Source organism: Daphnia magna, unplaced genomic scaffold, assembly GCF_020631705.1.
Source record: "Daphnia magna isolate NIES unplaced genomic scaffold, ASM2063170v1.1 Dm_contigs187, whole genome shotgun sequence".
Taxonomy (NCBI): Eukaryota; Metazoa; Arthropoda; class Branchiopoda; order Diplostraca; family Daphniidae; genus Daphnia; species Daphnia magna.
Genome location: NW_025533161.1, coordinates 99,285 through 118,355, shown reverse-complemented (window position 1 = coordinate 118,355; position 19,071 = coordinate 99,285). Strand labels below are relative to the sequence as shown.

Here is a 19,071-nt window from a genome sequence, read left to right as displayed (position 1 = left end):
ATATCATGAGTTTTTACTTCTATATGTAAACAGGGTCAAATATACTTGTATTCAATGTGAATCCACTGTGGTACCATGAGTTTATACTTCTACATGTAAACAGAATCAAATATTCTTGTATTCAATGTGAATACACTGTGATATTATGAGTTTATACTTCTACATGTAAACAGCATCAAATATACTTTTAAACGATGTGAATACACTGTGATACCATGAGTTTATACTTCTATATGTAAACAGAATCATTTTTACTTGTATTCAATGTGAATACCCTGTGATACCTTAAGTTTTTACTTCTATATGTAAACAGGATCAAATATACTTGTATTCAATGTGAATACACTCTGATACCATGAGTTTATACTTTTACATGTAAAAATCATCAAATATACTTGTATTCAATGTGAATACACTGTTATACCATGAGTTTATACTTCTACATGTAAACAAAATCAAATATTTTTGTATTCAATGTGAATACACTGTGATATTATGAGTTTATTCTTCTACATGTAAACAGAATCAAATATACTTGTATTCAATGTGAATACCCTGTGATAACATAAGTTTTTACTTCTATATGTAAACAGGATCAAATATACTTGTATTCAATATGAATACACTCTGATACCAGGAGTTTATACTTCTACATGTAAACAGAATCAAATATAGTTGTCTTCAATGAAAATACACTGTGATATTATGAGTTTATACTTCTACGTGTATTCAGAATCAAATATACTTGTATTCAATGTGAATACAATGTTATATTATGAGTTTATATTTCTACATGTAAACAGGATCAAATATACTTGTATTCAATGTGAATACACTCTAATACCATGAGTTTTACTCCTATATGTAAACAGGATCAAATATACTTGTTTTCAATGAGAATACACTGTGATATTATGAGTTTATACTTTACATGTAAACAGAATCAAATATACTTGTATTCAATGCGAATACACTGTGATATTATGAGTTTATATTTCTACTAAAACAGGATCAAATATACTTGTATTCAATGTGAATACACTCTGATACCATGAGTTTTATTTCTATATATAAACAGGATCAAATATACTTGTATTCAATGCAAATACTCTGTGATATTATGAGTTTATACTTCTACATGTAAACAACATCAAATATACTTGTATTCAATGCGAATACACTGTTATATTATGAGTTTATATTTCTACATGTAAACCGGATCAAATATACTTGTTTTCAATGAGAATACACTGTGATTCCATGCGTTTATACTTTTACATGTAAACAGAATCAAATATACGTTTATTTAATGTGAATACACTGTTATATTATGGGTTTATACTTATACATGTAAACAGAATAAAATATATTTTTATTCAATGTGAATACACAGTGATACAATGAGTTTTTACTTTTATATGTAAACAGCATAAAATATACTTGTATTCAATGTGAATACACTGTGATATTATGAGTTTATACTTATACATGTAAACAGCATCAAATATACTTGTATTCAATGTGAATACATTGTGATACCATTGGTTTTTACTTCTATATGTAAACAGGATCAAATTAACTTGTATTCAATGTGAATGCACTGGGATACCATGAGTTTATTCTTCTACATGTAAATAGAATCATTTATAGTTGTATTCAATTTGAAAACACTGTGATATTATGATTTTATACTTCTACATGTGAACAAAATGAAATATACTTGTATTCAATGTGAATACCCTGTGATACCACGAGTTTTTACTTCTATATGTAAACAGGATCTAATATACTTGTATTCAATGTGAATACACTGTGATACCATGACTTTATACTTCTACTTGTAAACAGAATCAAATATTCTTGTATTCAATGTGAATACCTTGTGATATTATGAGTTTATACTTCTACATGTAAACATAATCTAATATACTTGTATACAATGTGAATACACTGTTATAACATGAGTTTTTACTTCTGTATGTATACTGCATCAAATATACTTGTATTCAATGTGATTACACTGTGATATCATGAGTTTTTACTTCTATATGTAAACAGGGTCAAATATACTTGTATTCAATGTGAATCCACTGTGGTACCATGAGTTTATACTTCTACATGTAAACAGAATCAAATATTCTTGTATTCAATGTGAATACACTGTGATATTATGAGTTTATACTTCTACATGTAAACAGCATCAAATATACTTTTAAACAATGTGAATACACTGTGATACCATGAGTTTATACTTCTATATGTAAACAGAATCATTTATACTTGTATTCAATGTGAATACCCTGTGATACCTTAAGTTTTTACTTCTATATGTAAACAGGATCAAATATACTTGTATTCAATGTGAATACACTCTGATACCATGAGTTTATACTTCTACATGTAAAAATCATCAAATATACTTGTATTCAATGTGAATACACTGTTATACCATGAGTTTATACTTCTACATGTAAACAAAATCAAATATTCTTGTATTCAATGTGAATACACTGTGATATTATGAGTTTATTCTTCTACATGTAAACAGAATCAAATATACTTGTATTCAATGTGAATACCCTGTGATAACATAAGTTTTTACTTCTATATGTAAACAGGATCAAATATACTTGTATTCAATATGAATACACTCTGATACCAGGAGTTTATACTTCTACATGTAAACAGAATCAAATATACTTGTCTTCAATGAAAATACACTGTGATATTATGAGTTTATACTTCTACGTGTATTCAGAATCAAATATACTTGTATTCAATATGAATACAATGTTATATTATGAGTTTATATTTCTACATGTAAACAGGATCAAATATACTTGTATTCAATGTGAATACACTCTAATACCATGAGTTTTACTTCTATATGTAAACAGGATCAAATATACTTGTTTTCAATGAGAATACACTGTGATATTATGAGTTTATACTTTACATGTAAACAGAATCAAATATACTTGTATTCAATACGAATACACTGTGATATTATGAGTTTAAATTTCTACTAAAACAGGATCAAATATACTTGTATTCAATGTGAATACACTCTGATACCATGAGTTTTATTTCTATATGTAAACAGGATCAAATATACTTGTATTCAATGCAAATACGCTGTGATATTATGAGTTTATACTTCTACATGTAAACAACATCAAATATACTTGTATTCAATGCGAATACACTTAATATGAGTTTTTTTTTTTTTATTTAAACCGGATCAAATATATTTGTATTCAATGCGAATACACTGTGATTCCATGCGTTTATACTTTTACATGTAAACAGAATCAAATATACTTTTATTTAATGTGAATACACTGTTATATTATGGGTTTATACTTATACATGTAAACAGAATAAAATATATTTTTATTCAATGTGAATACACAGTGATACAATGAGTTTTTACTTTTATATGTAAACAGCATAAAATATACTTGTATTCAATGTGAATACACTGTGATATTATGAGTTTATACTTATACATGTAAACAGCATCAAATATACTTGTATTCAATGTGAATACATTGTGATACCATTGGTTTTTACTTCTATATGTAAACAGGATCAAATTAACTTGTATTCAATGTGAATGCACTGGGATACCATGAGTTTATTCTTCTACATGTAAATAGAATCATTTATACTTGTATTCAATTTGAAAACACTGTGATATTATGGTTTTATACTTCTACATGTGAACAAAATGAAATATACTTGCATTCAATGTGAATACCCTGTGATACCACGAGTTTTTACTTATATATTTATACAGGATCAAATATACCTGTATTCAATGTGAATAAACTGTAATACCATGAGTTTATACTTCTACATGCAAAAAGCATATAATATACTTGTATTCAATGTGAATACACTGTGATACCATGAGTTTTTACTTCTACATGTAAACAGCATCAAATATACTTGTATTCAATGTGAATACACTGTGATACCATGAGTTTTTACTTCTATATGTAAACAGCATCAAATATTCTTGTATTCAATGTGAATACACTGTGATACCATGAGTTTTTACTTCTATATGTAAACAGGATCAAATATACTTTTATTCAATGTGAATACACTGTGATATTATTAGTTTATACTTCTACATGTAAACAGCATCAAATAGACTTGTATTCAATGTGAATACACTGTGATACCATGAGTTTTTACTTATATATTTATACAGGATCAAATATTCTTGTATTCAATGTGAATACACTGTGATATTATGAGTTTTACTTCAACATGTAAACAGCATAAAATATACTTGTATTCAATGTGAATACAGAGTTATACCATGAGTTTTTACATCTATATGTAAACAGGATCATATAATCTTGTATTCAATTTGAATACACTGTGATGTTATGAGTTTATACTTCTACATGTAAACAGCATCAAATATACTTGTATTCATTGTGAATACACTGTTATACCATGAGTTTTTACTTCCATAAGTAAACAACATCATATATACTTGTATTCAATGTGAATACACTGTCATACCATGAGTTTATACTTCTACATGTTAACAGAATCAAATATACTTGAATTCAATGTGCATACACTGTGATATTATGAGTTTATACTTCTACATGTAAACAGCATCAAATATACTTGTATTCAATGTGAATACACTGTGATACCATGAGTTTTTACTTATATATTTATACAGGATCAAATATACTTGTATTGAATGTGAATACACTGTGATATTATGAGTTGATACTTCTACATGTAAACAGCATCAAATATACTTGTATTCAATGTGAATACACTGTGATACTATGAGTTTATACTTCTACGTGTAAAGAGCATCAAATATACTTGTATTCAATGTGAATACAATGTTATTTTCTGAGTTTATTCTTCTACATGTAAACTGCATTAAATATACTTGTTTTAAATGTGAATACACTGTGATACCACGAGTTTTTACATCTATATGTTAACAGGATCAAATATACTTGTATTCTATGTGAATACACTTTGATATTGTCGCACCCACTTCTTGATGCGGTTTCTATTGCCGGTGTTGTCCTGTGTTGATTTTCCGTTAATTGATTGAAAACCAAAGGTTGATGTGGCCTTAATTCAGTTGTCGCTGAACTTTGAGTTTGATTCTGATATAAATGGGGATGTAACCTTCTACTTGGCTCTCTCGGGCAACTTGGTTCACGCGGGTTCAGCCACTTTCGCATTCACAACAAATTTTCACTGAATCACTAATAACACTTCTAATGGCTTGCCACTGTTACAATATTCTATCTGCTTTCCCCCCTCTTTGCGTCACTCTCAGATCTTTACGACCGACAAAATCGCTTTTAAACAGCTGCTCCAAAAAGTTGTCTTCCTAGACCAAAAAATACCGCTATCCTATAAATTTTGCCTATATGGCTTCCACAAACTGGTGCAAAAATACCCTCCAAAAAAAATGTTTCTAAATACCTTCCGTGGTAGCGTTATAAAAATACACCGGCAATCAACAAAAACAGCTTCAACAAGCCCCACCGGAGACAAGAATTCAGTTGTCCACCAGATTTCCAATTTTCTCAAAAAAGTTTCACTCCTATCAAATACTTATTCACTCCACACAAAAAAAAAAAAAAACCCCAAACTACAAATGTTTCCCCAATTTTCAAGCTCGCAGTACTCTAGAGTACAGAAAGGATACAATAATCAATTTTTCTCCAAACTCCGCGAGTTGTCGTTTGTGGCTCCGTGTACAAACAATTTAAGGTTTTAAGACCAGTTTGTTTAATGCCGCTTGTGGCAGAGCCCCTAGACAAACTACACCCCTCGCATAAGTTTAAAAAAAAATAGTCAAATTGTTTTACCTTTGCTGTTACCCTGCTTCTCCACCACTTGTCGCACCCACTTCTTGATGCGGCACTTTCTTTAATGGGACACGGGGGTTTTCTTAAAAGACAGTGTATTCGGTGAGACGAGCACGAAACGTATACACTGACAAGGGGAAGTACGAACTGCGAGAGCGGATGCTAGTAGGCCTGGCTTTTTATACGCAAGGCCTACTAGATGACGCGGGAAGTAAAACCTATTGTGATGGTCAAGCAGATTGCCTGGTTGACCCCTTTTGGGCCAAGGTGACACATCACGGAAGAGAAAGCGTGAGCTATCCCCCTCCGTGCTACGTCCCTTCCTAGCCATTAACACGTGGATGTCCGACCTGCTGGTTAATCGGACATACACGTGTCATTATTGCTTTGCGTATGCCTGGCCCGTTGCTAGGCCAGACCTACCCGTGACAATATTATGAGTTTATACTTCTAAATGTAAACAGCATCAAATATACTTGTATTCAATGTGAATACACTGTTATAACATGAGTTTTTACTTCCATAAGTAAACAATATCAAACATACTTGTATTCAATGTGAATACACTGTGATATTATTAGTTTATACTTCTACATGTAAACAGCATCAAATATACTTGTATTCATTGTGAATACACTGTTATACCATGAGTTTTTACTTCCATAAGTAAACAACATCATATATACTTGTATTCAATGTGAATACACTGTCATACCATGAGTTTATACTTCTACATGTTAACAGAATCAAATATACTTGAATTCAATGTGCATACACTGTGATATTATGAGTTTATACTTCTACATGTAAACAGCATCAAATATACTTGTATTTAATGTGAATACACTGTGATACTATGAGTTTATACTTCTACGTGTAAAGAGCATCAAATATACTTGTATTCAATGTGAATACAATGTTATATTCTGAGTTTATTCTTCTACATGTAAACTGCATTTAATATACTTGTTTTAAATGTGAATACACTGTGATACCACGAGTTTTTACTTCTATATGTTAACAGGATCAAATATACTTGTATTCAATGTGAATACACTTTGATATTATGAGTTTATACTTCGAAATGTAAACAGCATCAAATATACTTGTATTCAATGTGAATACACTGTTATAACATGAGTTTTTACTTCCATAAGTAAACAATATCAAATATACTTGTATTCAATGTGAATACACTGTGATATTATTAGTTTATACTTCTACATGTAAACAGCATCAAATACACTTGTGTTCAATGTGAATACACTGTGATACCATGAGTTTTTACTTATATATTTATACAGGATCAAATATACTTGTATTGAATGTGAATACACTGTGATATTATGAGTTGATACTTCTACATGTAAACAGCATCAAAAATACTTGTATTCAATGTGAATACACTGTGATACTATGAGTTTATACTTCTACGTGTAAAGAGCATCAAATATACTTGTATTCAATGTGAATACAATGTTATATTCTGAGTTTATACTTCTACATGTAAACTGCATTAAATATACTGGTATTAAATGTGAATACACTGTGATACCATGAGTTTTTACTTCTATATGTAAACAGGATCAAATATACTTGTATTCAATATGAAAACCCTGTTATATTATGACTTTATATTGCTACATGTAAACAGCATCAAATATACTTGTATTCAATGTTAATACACTGTTATACAATGAGTTTTTACTTCCATAAGTAAACAACATCATATATACTTGTATTCAATGTGAATACACTGTGATACTTTGAGTTTATACTTCTATTTGTAAAGAGCATCAAATATACTTGTATTCAATGTGAATACAATGTTATATTCTGAGTTTATTCTTCTACATGTAAACTGCATTAAATATACTTGTTTTAAATGTGAATACACTGTGATACCACGAGTTTTTACATCTATATGTTAACAGGATCAAATATACTTGTATTCAATGTGAATACACTTTGATATTATGAGTTTATACTTCTAAATGTAAACAGCATCAAATATACTTGTATTCAATGTGAATACACTGTTAAACATGAGTTTTTACTTCCATAAGTAAACAATATCAAATATACTTGTATTCAATGTGAATACACTGTGATATTATTAGTTTATACTTCTACATGTAAACAGCATCAAATATACTTGTATTCAATGTGAATACACTGTGATACTATGAGTTTATACTTCTACGTGTAAAGAGCATCAAATATACTTGTATTCAATGTGAATACAATGTTATATTCTGAGTTTATACTTCTACATGTAAACTGCATTAAATATACTGGTATTAAATGTGAATACACTGTGATACCATGAGTTTTTACTTCTATATGTAAACAGGATCAAATATACTTGTATTCAATATGAAAACACTGTTATATTATGACTTTATATTGCTACATGTAAACAGCATCAAATATACCTGTATTCAATGTGAATACACTGTTATACCATAAATTTTTACTTCTATATGTAAAAAGCATCAAATATACTTGTATTCAATGTGAATACACTGTTATATTATGAGTTTATACTTCTAAATGTAAACAGCATCAAATATACTTGTATTCAATGTGAATAAACAGTTATACCATGAGCCAACGCTGTTCTGTCGGCTGAAAACTATATAAGCCGTGCCTATACTGACGGAGGGGAGAAATAGGACCCATCTAGCGGAGAAATAGGACCCTAAAAAGAAAGTTTGAAAAAGGGGTCCTATTTCACCGGGGCCTATTTCTCCATGGCTTTTTTTTGGGTCCTATATCTCCGGGTCCTATTTGTCGGGGTCCTATTTCTCCGGCTACCCACGAGTTTTTACTTCTATATGTAAAAAGCATCAAATATTCTTGTATTCAATGTGAATACACCGCTATTCGATGAGTTTTTACTTCTATAAGTAAACAGCATCAAATATACTTGTATTCAATGTGAATACACTGTGATGCCATGAGTTCATACAGTACCCGCAAAAAGTGTCCGAACGCGGGCCTTGTTTTGGACTTTTTTACATTGAGTCTTACGGCGGCGGGTACCTAGCGCGGACCGGGAAATCGGGCTCAAATATGTCAGCAAAGCAATTAAATTTTACAGTTTTGCTGACAAAATAACAAGCTATAGGGTACTAATTTTTTAATTTTTTTTCTAATAGAATTTGTTGACCAGCATGCTGGTCAACAAATAAACGAACACTGCCCCTAATTTCTATAGCGTCTTATGGCACCATGCCCTATTTATAGATATTTATTTCGTATGTAAGGAATCATTATGTACATAATACAATTATTCCGTTACATAAAGAACTCTTTCGTTAATATTCTATGTTAATGGCTATAGTGTAATATCAATATTTAATTAAGGAGAATTTTTTTAAACAGGGAAGGTCATATCTTGTTACCCGACAAAACTAGTTGAATTTTTTTCCACCAGGGGCGATGTATTCGCCCAGTAGTTTTTTGACAGCTAACTATCTGTGGTGACAGCAGTCGCTATTTTTTGTAGACAAATCCTTGTCGAGTTTTTGAAAAGTGTTTCTCCTTTTGTCAAACAGATTCAGGTATTCATTTTAAATAGTATATAGTAAACAAAAAACCTTTTCGTTTGTAAAACCAGCGCCCCTGGTGGAAAAAAATTAAACTAGTTTTGTCGGGTAACAAGATATGACCTTCCCTGTTTATAAAAAATTCTCCTTAATTAAATATTGATATTACACTATAGCCATTAACATAGAATATTAACGAAAGAGTTCTTTATGTAACGGAATAATTGTATTATGTACATAATGATTCCTTACATACGAAATAAATATCTATAAATAGGGCATGGTGCCATAAGACGCTATAGAAATTAGGGGCAGTGTTCGTTTATTTGTTGACCAGCATGCTGGTCAACAAATCCTATTAGAAAAAAAATTAAAAAATTAGTACCCTATAGCTTGTTATTTTGTCAGCAAAACTGTAAAATTTAATTGCTTTGCTGACATATTTGAGCCCGATTTCCCGGTCCGCGCTAGGTACCCGCCGCCGTAAGACTCAATGTAAAAAAGTCCAAAACAAGGCCCGCGTTCGGACACTTTTTGCGGGTACTGTACTTCTACATGTAAACAGCATCAAATATACTTGTATTCAATGTGAATTTACTGCTATACCATGAGTTTTTACTTGTATATGTAAACAGCATCAAATATACTTGTATTCAATGTGAATACACTGTCATATTATGAGTTTATACTTCTACATGTAAACAGCATATAATATACTTGTATTCAGTGTGAATACACTGTGATACCATGAGTTTTTACTTGTATATGTAAACAGCATCAAATATACTTGTATTCAATGTGAATACACTGTCATATTATGAGTTTATACTTCTACATGTAAACAGCATAAAATATACTTGAATTCAATGTGAATACACTGTGATACCATGAGTTTATACTTTTACATGTAAACAACATAAAATATACTTGTATTCAATGTGAATACACTGTGATACCATGAGTTTTTACTTCTATATGTAAACAGGATCAAATATGCTTGTAAAATTGCAATGTGAATACACTGTGATATTATGAGTTTATACTTCTACATGTAAACAGCATGAAATATTCTTGTATGAACATGGCTTCCCTTAACGTCAAAAATAGTTTTGACTTGCTTGCCAAGCCTTTGATTGGGTGGAAATCATCACGTGACAGTTAATTTTTTTTATCAGGCGTCCATTTTCTGTTTTTATCTCTTACTTACTTAGTGTCAAAATGAACGAAGCAGAACCCAAAAGTAAACGACTGAAGATGGATGAATATAACGAAAGGAAAAAACTTGAGAGAAGGAAAAAAAGTCCTTTTCCTGGTACCAGAGGGTATGGTAGTTGTAATTCCAATGCTCTTCTGAACAAAACTGGTATCGGAGCTCAATTGCTTAAATTTAGGAGTGAAAAGAGAAAACGAGAATGTTGTTTAAAGAAAGCTGATCGAAATTCGTAGTCTGGTGAGCTTTTTCATGTATATAGAATTGAGATGATAGTGTTTATGTTTTGCGATAAATATGTTTTTGTATTTGTGTGTGATTGTTTACTTTGAGTTTTTTTATTTGTTGTTTGTTTTCAGAGAAAGGTGAAAATGCAAACATTCTAGACACAGAGATAGATGTTGTTGCTTCTCTTGCATCTTTTAAGGATTATATGGAAACATCCATTGGAATAAGTGAGTTGCATCGTTTACTTTGTTGTTGGTGATTTGTTCTTCAAATATTTTAAAAGTTCGTATAAACAAGTTCTCTTCAAAATATGTTTGAAGACATTGTAGTAGAAGAAAATAAGTTAACAGTTCAACAAAGAAATCCAAAGAAATCATGGAAAGAACGTGTGGAATCCATGGAAAAAGCTTGGAAAGACGTTTTTAAAACCCTCCTGAATGACGTTTTTGCCAGACAGGCATTTTATATTTCGCCTTGTGGAAAGTGTGGTTGTAAGCTGCCGAGGTTTGTCATTCGATGCAAAACTTGTTCCATTTTCTATTGTGAAGACTGTGATTTAAAACACCACGAAAAACATTTGTTTCATCAACGAACGCTAGCAACAGCAACATCGTCAACCTGTTTACTCGTCCACCAATTTATCAATGCAAAGGGAGAACTATTTTCAAAAGGTTTTACGTAAAAAAATACTGTTGAACATAAATAATTTTATTATTTGTTTGTTATAGATATTTCAATTCTTTGCTTTAAACCCGAAAAATGCTCTAACTGTGATGGCCAAGAACAGTTGGAAATTTTACCAGGCGATGAAAACATAGCAGTTGTCAACAAAGATGGTATTTTTTCAAAAATAATTGCAATTCATTTTATACATAGCTTTTTTTTTACATTTAGGGCGGTTTGATTTAAAATCAGCAAAATTCTTTTGTTCTTATTGCAAATTGGTCACTAAAGCGTCAATCATTGACTATATTTGTTCTGGATATTAGCCAGGAGACCCTAATAATATATCCTACTTAATTTCTGAGGATTTATTACGGTTTTCGTACCTTACTAAACACAACATGCCTGGTACCTCTCTAAACAAGTTCTTGGAAACCCTTGAGACGCTGTTTGAAGGGTTTACACCGGTAAACATAATGTTATATTTAATTTATCTAAATTATTTAATCTAGATTTTGATTTGTAGTTCAAGCCAATCAATAAAATTCATTTTCAGAATGCTAGTCGTCACTACGAAACTCTTATGCACCTTATTGACAACAAAATCAAGCTAAGAGACAAAACACTCTGTTTTAGTTGTAAAGGTATTATGCTTGCTTCTCATCCGGACGGAAATTTCAAACTTTATCGCCTGCGTTCTGCTTTGGGGTTGTAACTTTTTTTGCACAAATTCTTCCTGAAAATTTTCAATTATCATTTAAACATACAGATTAAACCTGACTTCTTTGTACGGAAATGCGGTTATTGCTTATGATGAAGACATCGAGAAACACAAGTCGTTGATCGACTCCAAAATTTTTAAAGTACACCCAGGTTTCTTTCTTCACCGATATAATAATGTTTTGTTTTTTAGAGCAAGTCAAGTGAAACTTGTGGTGATTCAATTTTCAAGGCAGCAAGATCCGACGCAAGAAAAATATAAAAAATTAGACGAGACTGGGATCATGATGCGAACATGCAGACACGGCATCGTAGACAAGGCCGTTAATATGCATCAAGGAGAAACTTTTCGCCATACGCATTTTATTCCCGTTGATCTTCCAGAAAAAAAATTTTCTTTTCTTTGCGGCGATGTTATGTGCCGTTATTGGAAGTGGGCCCAAAAGGTTGCGCTACTCTTTCCTGAATTTCAGCCAATGATTAAAGGCATGAAGCCATTTCTTGGAAGAATGCATGCAAAAGTGCACGTATGGTACTGCCAGGTAAATTATTCGATTCGGATCAATAAATCATGCTGTATTTTAAGACGATCCTAAATTTCAGATTCTTTGGGTTGGACATTGGATGTTAGATGCTGCACTGACACTTGGAGAAGAGCAGGAACAGGTGTTCTCTAAAATGTCAAGATATGGCAGCGTGACGAAACATATGGGAGGAGCAAGTAATCATATACTTAATGTAACAAACAATCAGAAATAGTTTTTCAATTACTCTTATATTCATATCGCAGGGACCATATAACCGCTGCTGTTTTTTCTGGAATGCGCAAAAGGAAAACGGAATGGTTCATCAACTTGTTAAAAGAAGGAAAAGAGTATGAAATTCCATGATTTGTTTTATACTACGATAAATATTTATATATCGACTACTTTGGCTTGAAATCAAATAAAGATTTCTAGTAAGCAGCTTAAAAGTGATTTTGAAACATACCATTTAAACGCTGAGGTACTTCCCAGGCTTCTTGAGGAACTGAGGAAGACAGCAGAAGATTACAAAAGTATTACTCATGCTACTTAACTTGAAAGGTTTCTGAAAGTAAATTCATTGCATTTTATGATAGCGGGAAGGAAACAAAGCAAAGATGATGAGTCTCCGTTACAAATGGCTCAAAAGGCTCTTGAAGGATATAACGCACATCAAAATCCTTAAAAGCCGAGTCTCCAGGATTGCCACTACATCCGAAAAAAGGATTAAAATGAGAAAGGCAATGACACTAATGTCCAAAAAAAAACGCCGATCTCATAAAATTCATCAATGCAAATTCCGAGTACAACATCACTGAAGAAAGCTTGCTAAATGGCCATTTTCCGTGGCAAAACTATGAACCATCTACCAGCAAATCAAGCAGTATTTAGCATTTGTTTAAAACATTTTATAACGTGCTGAGAAAAAAAATTTCCTTGTAGCGACCTTTCACGAAAAATTCCAGATTATTGACAATTGGATGTTGCTGTTGCGCTCAAACGAAGAAGTGTTGCAGTCAGAAAAAGAGATGCGCAACTTTGTGAATTCTATCATGTGACAGAAATCCTTACTGGAAACAGAAATTAAGTCCCACGTTTCCTTGATCTCTTCTACTAGTTCAACAACAAAAGAAAATAGGATCGTGCAAGAAAAGACCGTTCTTATAACGCATGAGTTAACTAGGAAACATGAAATGTTGATTTATGCCGTTGCTACATTTCAAGAGATCGACGAAAATTTTGCAGATAGCCCTGGCACAAGGAGTTTATTTTCTTCAAACTCAAAAAGTTTTAGAACGGAAGAAGCAAATGAGGAACACGACGACAATTTTTCAGATGCAGAAATCCTAGACGATTCGCCTGATGACGAAACGTCCGACAACTGGTATGATGACGAAGAAATTCCTTATTAAAACCGGTGTTTGAGATCTAATCAATAAAATCGACTTTATTCGTGTATCTTAGTGGTAGTTTTTTATCAATCAATGAAACACGGGCACACCCATTCCGAGAATAAAACGGTTTTTTTTATTCAATATATGTTTGTGCTGATCGGTGCGAAATATTTTTCTTGCTAGACGTAAAACACATTTGATAACACCACAAAAAGGTAAGAAGTAGGTAGTGGTAATCATTATTATTATTTCTTAATTAAATGGAAATGTCTACGTTTTAGCTACAAATCGGTTGGATGACTAGTTAAAACCTCAGAGTTCTTGATTCACAAAACGTACAACATTTAATTTATTTTTGACGTGATTACAAAGTTGTTGCCAAAATTAGAAGTTTGATTTCTTTAAAAACATTTTTTTTAAATATTATGTCATATGTCGCAAGTATTTCACACTGTAATAAACAAAATATTGAAATTTTAATGGTGAAATTATTTGATTTCTGCCGTATAATGAAAAAAAATGCCCGTAGTAGTGACTAGAAGGTTATGTTAAAAACGATTAATAGAGAATGTGAAAAGATTTAGAGGAGGCGCTTCATCAAAATGTCCGTCATCAGAAGCATCAGGAAGGGGTAAATTTTGATAACAATTTTCGATCAACAACTAAAACAATAGCTATCTAAGTATTGTCTAATAGAAAAACATTCTCAAGATGATGCGGCATGTTAGAAGTCTTTTTTATGGTTTTAGTGTAGGTTGAGACTCAAACGATAGACTTAAAGTTAACTTTTTTTTCATCTTTCCCTCCCTCTAGTAAGTATAAAAAATCTTATATTTATTTGCGGCTGAGACTTTATCGATGCATCTACATTAGTTTAACGGCAATCAATAGCTCTCAGTAAAGACTATCGAATCGGTTAATTTGATAACAAAATAGTTAAAAGATAAGAATTCCCATGAAAACATTTGGTTTCATTTCATCTTCATATATCTCTAGCTTAAGCGCAATACTCGACCCAAAAGACGAAACGCAAAAAAAAATAAATTTAGGGTTTATGGACTTTTTACCTATGTAATATTTTTTAGCGAGTTTGTATGAGTTCATAGCCCTTGTCGAGGGCTATCAATTACTGTTAAGTTTATGAAAATGCGTCTAATGGTTACTCCGAAAATAAATATTGGATTTTTGAATTTTCCGGGGGGGGAGGGGGAGGAAGAGATATCGAAAAACATCTAATTTTGCGCACATCGTTTGGGTCTTACTGTACACCAAAACGGTAAAAAAATACATTTTAAACATTACTCGTCATCACCTGCCCATATTGTATCAGAACATATTTCGATACTTATAGTTTTGGATAAGAAATAGCATAAAAAATTTACCTCTTCCCCACCCTCCGGGGGGGAGGATTCCCCGATTGCCGCCATTTATATAGTCCCTAAATTAACTCGTTTCATATTGTCTCTTTCTCTTATTTTTCTTTTAACAAACCATAAATCGTTTCATATTGTCTCTTTATTTTAGTCGTTTTTTTATGTATCATCATGAAGTCCCTTTAATGAGGAATTCCAGTCGTTTTAGGATTAACTAATGCACATGGAAAGCACTTGTCAGACATTTTCACGATTTATGGTCTACATTTTGTTTATTATGGTATGAAAAATAATAACTACATTAGACGTACACATAGACACACACACATATAGTATGTTAATATAGAAACATCTTCAAATAGGAAATCTCTTTTTAGGCGACCACTTTTTATTTTATCTTCTAGGACGAATATAAAGTTTTGAGCTTTAAAGTTCCCACCTGCAGGGAAATCATTACAGGATTAACTTCTGTGGAGCTAAAAATGATTATTTTATTTTGATTCCTCCCGTTTTTTGTCCATCAGTTTCCGATGTACATACCGGTTGAAACATTTTATTATTAAACACAATCGAGATCATGAACGACGCCGTACGTAAGTCAACCACTTGAGATTACAACAATAATTTTGAAATTGCGAGTCTTTCAACTGTCAATTTGCATTCACTACAATGATTCCAACGTGTGACCTGTTCTCTGCTAGCATTACGACTCTTTCCTAGGATACTGGACAAACTTCTAAAATACTGACTTGTAGAAAAAAATCAGAAAAGAATAAAAATCTACTGCAGAGAAATACAACAAACTTTAATATTACGTTTTAGGAAAATGAATTCTGGATATTGATAGTTCTATATTCTGTTTTTTTTGGTTCTCCTGATCCAACGAAACAAGCAAAAGAACTATCAATCATTGACGCCACTGCAAATTGAAAGTCATACATAAATTGTTTCAAATGCAATGGCTATGGTGGAGTCATAGTTCCGACACCACATTACATTTCAGACTTGATCTGGCTTCAGACAAAGAAAGGAATATTATTACATAGTTTATGTGAATGAATGAGTAGGAGTGTTACTTTCTATAGTTTTCGTTGTGCGTTGCCTTCTGGTTCCTTCAATTACCATAAAGAAAGTACTGGATATTAAATTTCTCATTGAGGCTGAACTTCTGTGCTCTTCAGAGCTTTCCCATGGTATAGGATTACTGGTACGCGTACATAAGAGGGCGCAAATGGGACGAAAACTGGAATATTCTGAATTGACAACTCTGGCCGGGTGTGTAACTGTGTAGACTACTTTAACATGGGCTCTTATGGGACTACCCCTTTTGAACTGTTACATTAAGGTGTTTGAATTTTTTTTTTCATTTAGAAAAATTTTTATCGTTCGAAGAATTAATTTTTATGCAAAGTTCATTTTTTGGATTTTAATTTTAAAATGTTTGTATAAAAAAAAAATAAAAATGGTCCAAGAATTTCTGAAAGTCTTTAACTTTCCACTTCTGCTAGACAGTTCCACATTATATATTAAAAGCGGAATTTGTTCTTTGGAGCAGTTACGTTTGCGTCTCGTTGGACGTAGATTGTTTACATTTTGGCTTTCGCCATTGTTTGCAGCCCGAATTTCAAAATAAAACGATAATTAAGTTGTCGTCGTTTGATTTTTAAACAATTTATTTGAGATGAGCAGTGCAATCACCATGGCAATCACTTCCAAAGAACAAATCCCGCTTTTAATATATAATGTGGAACTGTCTAGCAGAAGTGGAAAGTTAAAGACTTTCAGAAATTCCTTGGACCATTTTTATTTTTTTTTTATTATACAAGCATTTTTAAATTAAAATCCAAAAAATGAACTTTGCATAAAAATTAATTCTACGCACGATAAAATTTTTTTAAATGAAAAAAAAAATTCAAACACCTTAATGTAACAGTTCAAAACGGGTAGTCCCATAAGAGCCCATGTTAAAGTAGTCTACACAGTTACACACCCGGCCAGAGTTGTCAATTCAGAATATTCCAGTTTTCGTCCCATTTTCCCAGACGAGGGTCTCTGGAAATACGCCTACCAGTAACCCTATAACATGGCTTTCCTTTAGCCTCTGTAGAGTTACTATTATAGCAGTTTTTTTGCCTTACTTCGGATTCTTTCTCTATTTATAGCTTTCTGTTTTAAATTAAAGAAACACAACATGGTAAACATTGGGACTAATCTTTAAAAACCATGTGTCTACCAACACTTACCGGTATCAGTATCAAATTCAGCATCGCTAAACACACTCAAGAAAAAATCACAAAAACATTCAATAAGTTCATTACAAGTATCAAGATCGTCGAACGAATTTAACACTTAATTTCTTACCACTAAAATATTTCCCCAATCCCTTATTTTGTAATAAAATTCTGCAAATTGTAATAAACAAAAACGCCACGGTGTGTTACGGCCCCTCAACAGGCGGCCCGTAAACTGTAACACGTTTCAACCAGCCATGGCCAGTGGCACCTAGGGCTCGGCCCCGGTTCTTGAAAACCCGGTTTACCCGCGGTTCGTCGCCAAAAAAAAGTCGCAAATGAGCGATCCGGGTAGTCTATTTGCGAAAGTGGGTAGCCTGGATGGATTTGATGGGCAAACCGGGTATACCCACCACCATCTTGGAAAATGGCGGCTTGCAAAGCCCCAAGTTAAATTAAAAGGTAGTGTAGCAAAAAAAAATTTTTTGTGGCGGGAAATTCAAAGGGCGTCACTAGATTTCAGGGAAAAACTCGAGTAATCGGGTAGGAAATCGGGGATAACCGGATTTTGAACCCGGGTAATGGAAACGGTTTTCGAAATTGTGTTACCCACATGGTACCCGGGTAGGTAGTGGGCACAAAGTCTTAGGAACCGTTACCCACCGGATCAAATTTTTTTGCCGAGAAGACCTACCCATTCGCCCAAATACCTACCCATTGGACACGGGGCCGAGCCCTAGTGGCACCAAGAAAAAAAAAAAAAAAAACTGTCGATATCGAGTGAGTGTAACTATCGATTTCGATTTTCATCTGTCTAACTATCAGTTTCAAACAGTATTTTACGCAGGCTATTTTGGTTTTCGAAAACGATGCTCCGGTTGAAAAGAAGTTTTCAAAAAAGAGAGATACTGATCAATCTTCTGCTATTTTTCCCTACAAACAAGCCAAGAGCTCACCTACTATGGAATTGGATGAAGAATGTGTTAATAACAGCCTAATTGCAGGTGCAATTCCTCCACACACTTGTCTACTAAACGAAGGTAAGTGCAAGTAAAATCTCCATTCCTGACTTTGATCTGTAATATAAATATGTTGTTATGTAGGTTTGGAAAGGCCAGCAGACCACCTTTTTCTATTTGTTGTGAAAAAAAAACGCAAAAAAAAATAAATTTAGGGTTTATGGACTTTTTACCTATGTAATATTTTTTAGCGAGTTTGTATGAGTTCATAGCCCTTGTCGAGGGCTATCAATTACTGTTAAGTTTATGAAAATGCGTCTAATGGTTACTCCGAAAATAAATATTGGA

At 32.3% G+C, this 19,071-nt stretch overlaps 1 protein-coding gene across 5 annotated transcripts; it reads left to right on the top strand.

Moving 5' to 3' along the window:
• The first annotated feature begins 10,616 nt into the window (after positions 1-10,616).
• Positions 10,617-14,050, top strand: LOC116933605. 5 transcript variants are annotated; one of them, XM_045167379.1, is made up of 10 exons: positions 10,617-10,871; positions 10,991-11,530; positions 11,588-11,695; positions 11,754-11,989; positions 12,049-12,230; positions 12,292-12,784; positions 12,846-12,963; positions 13,026-13,116; positions 13,194-13,299; positions 13,363-14,050. In XM_045167379.1, the coding sequence occupies exons 4-9, from the start codon at positions 11,924-11,926 to the stop codon at positions 13,237-13,239; spliced, it is 996 nt and encodes a 331-aa protein (XP_045023314.1). In that variant the 5' UTR covers positions 10,617-10,871; positions 10,991-11,530; positions 11,588-11,695; positions 11,754-11,923; the 3' UTR covers positions 13,240-13,299; positions 13,363-14,050. The 5 variants fall into 5 exon arrangements, with proteins under 5 accessions (XP_045023314.1, XP_045023310.1, XP_045023312.1 ...); XM_045167375.1 differs by lacking the exons at positions 10,617-10,871; positions 10,991-11,530; positions 11,588-11,695 and having other exon boundaries at positions 11,828-11,989; positions 13,363-13,649; positions 13,709-14,050; XM_045167377.1 differs by lacking the exons at positions 10,617-10,871; positions 10,991-11,530; positions 11,588-11,695 and having other exon boundaries at positions 11,828-11,989; positions 13,033-13,116; positions 13,176-13,299.
• The last annotated feature ends 5,021 nt before the right edge of the window (positions 14,051-19,071 follow it).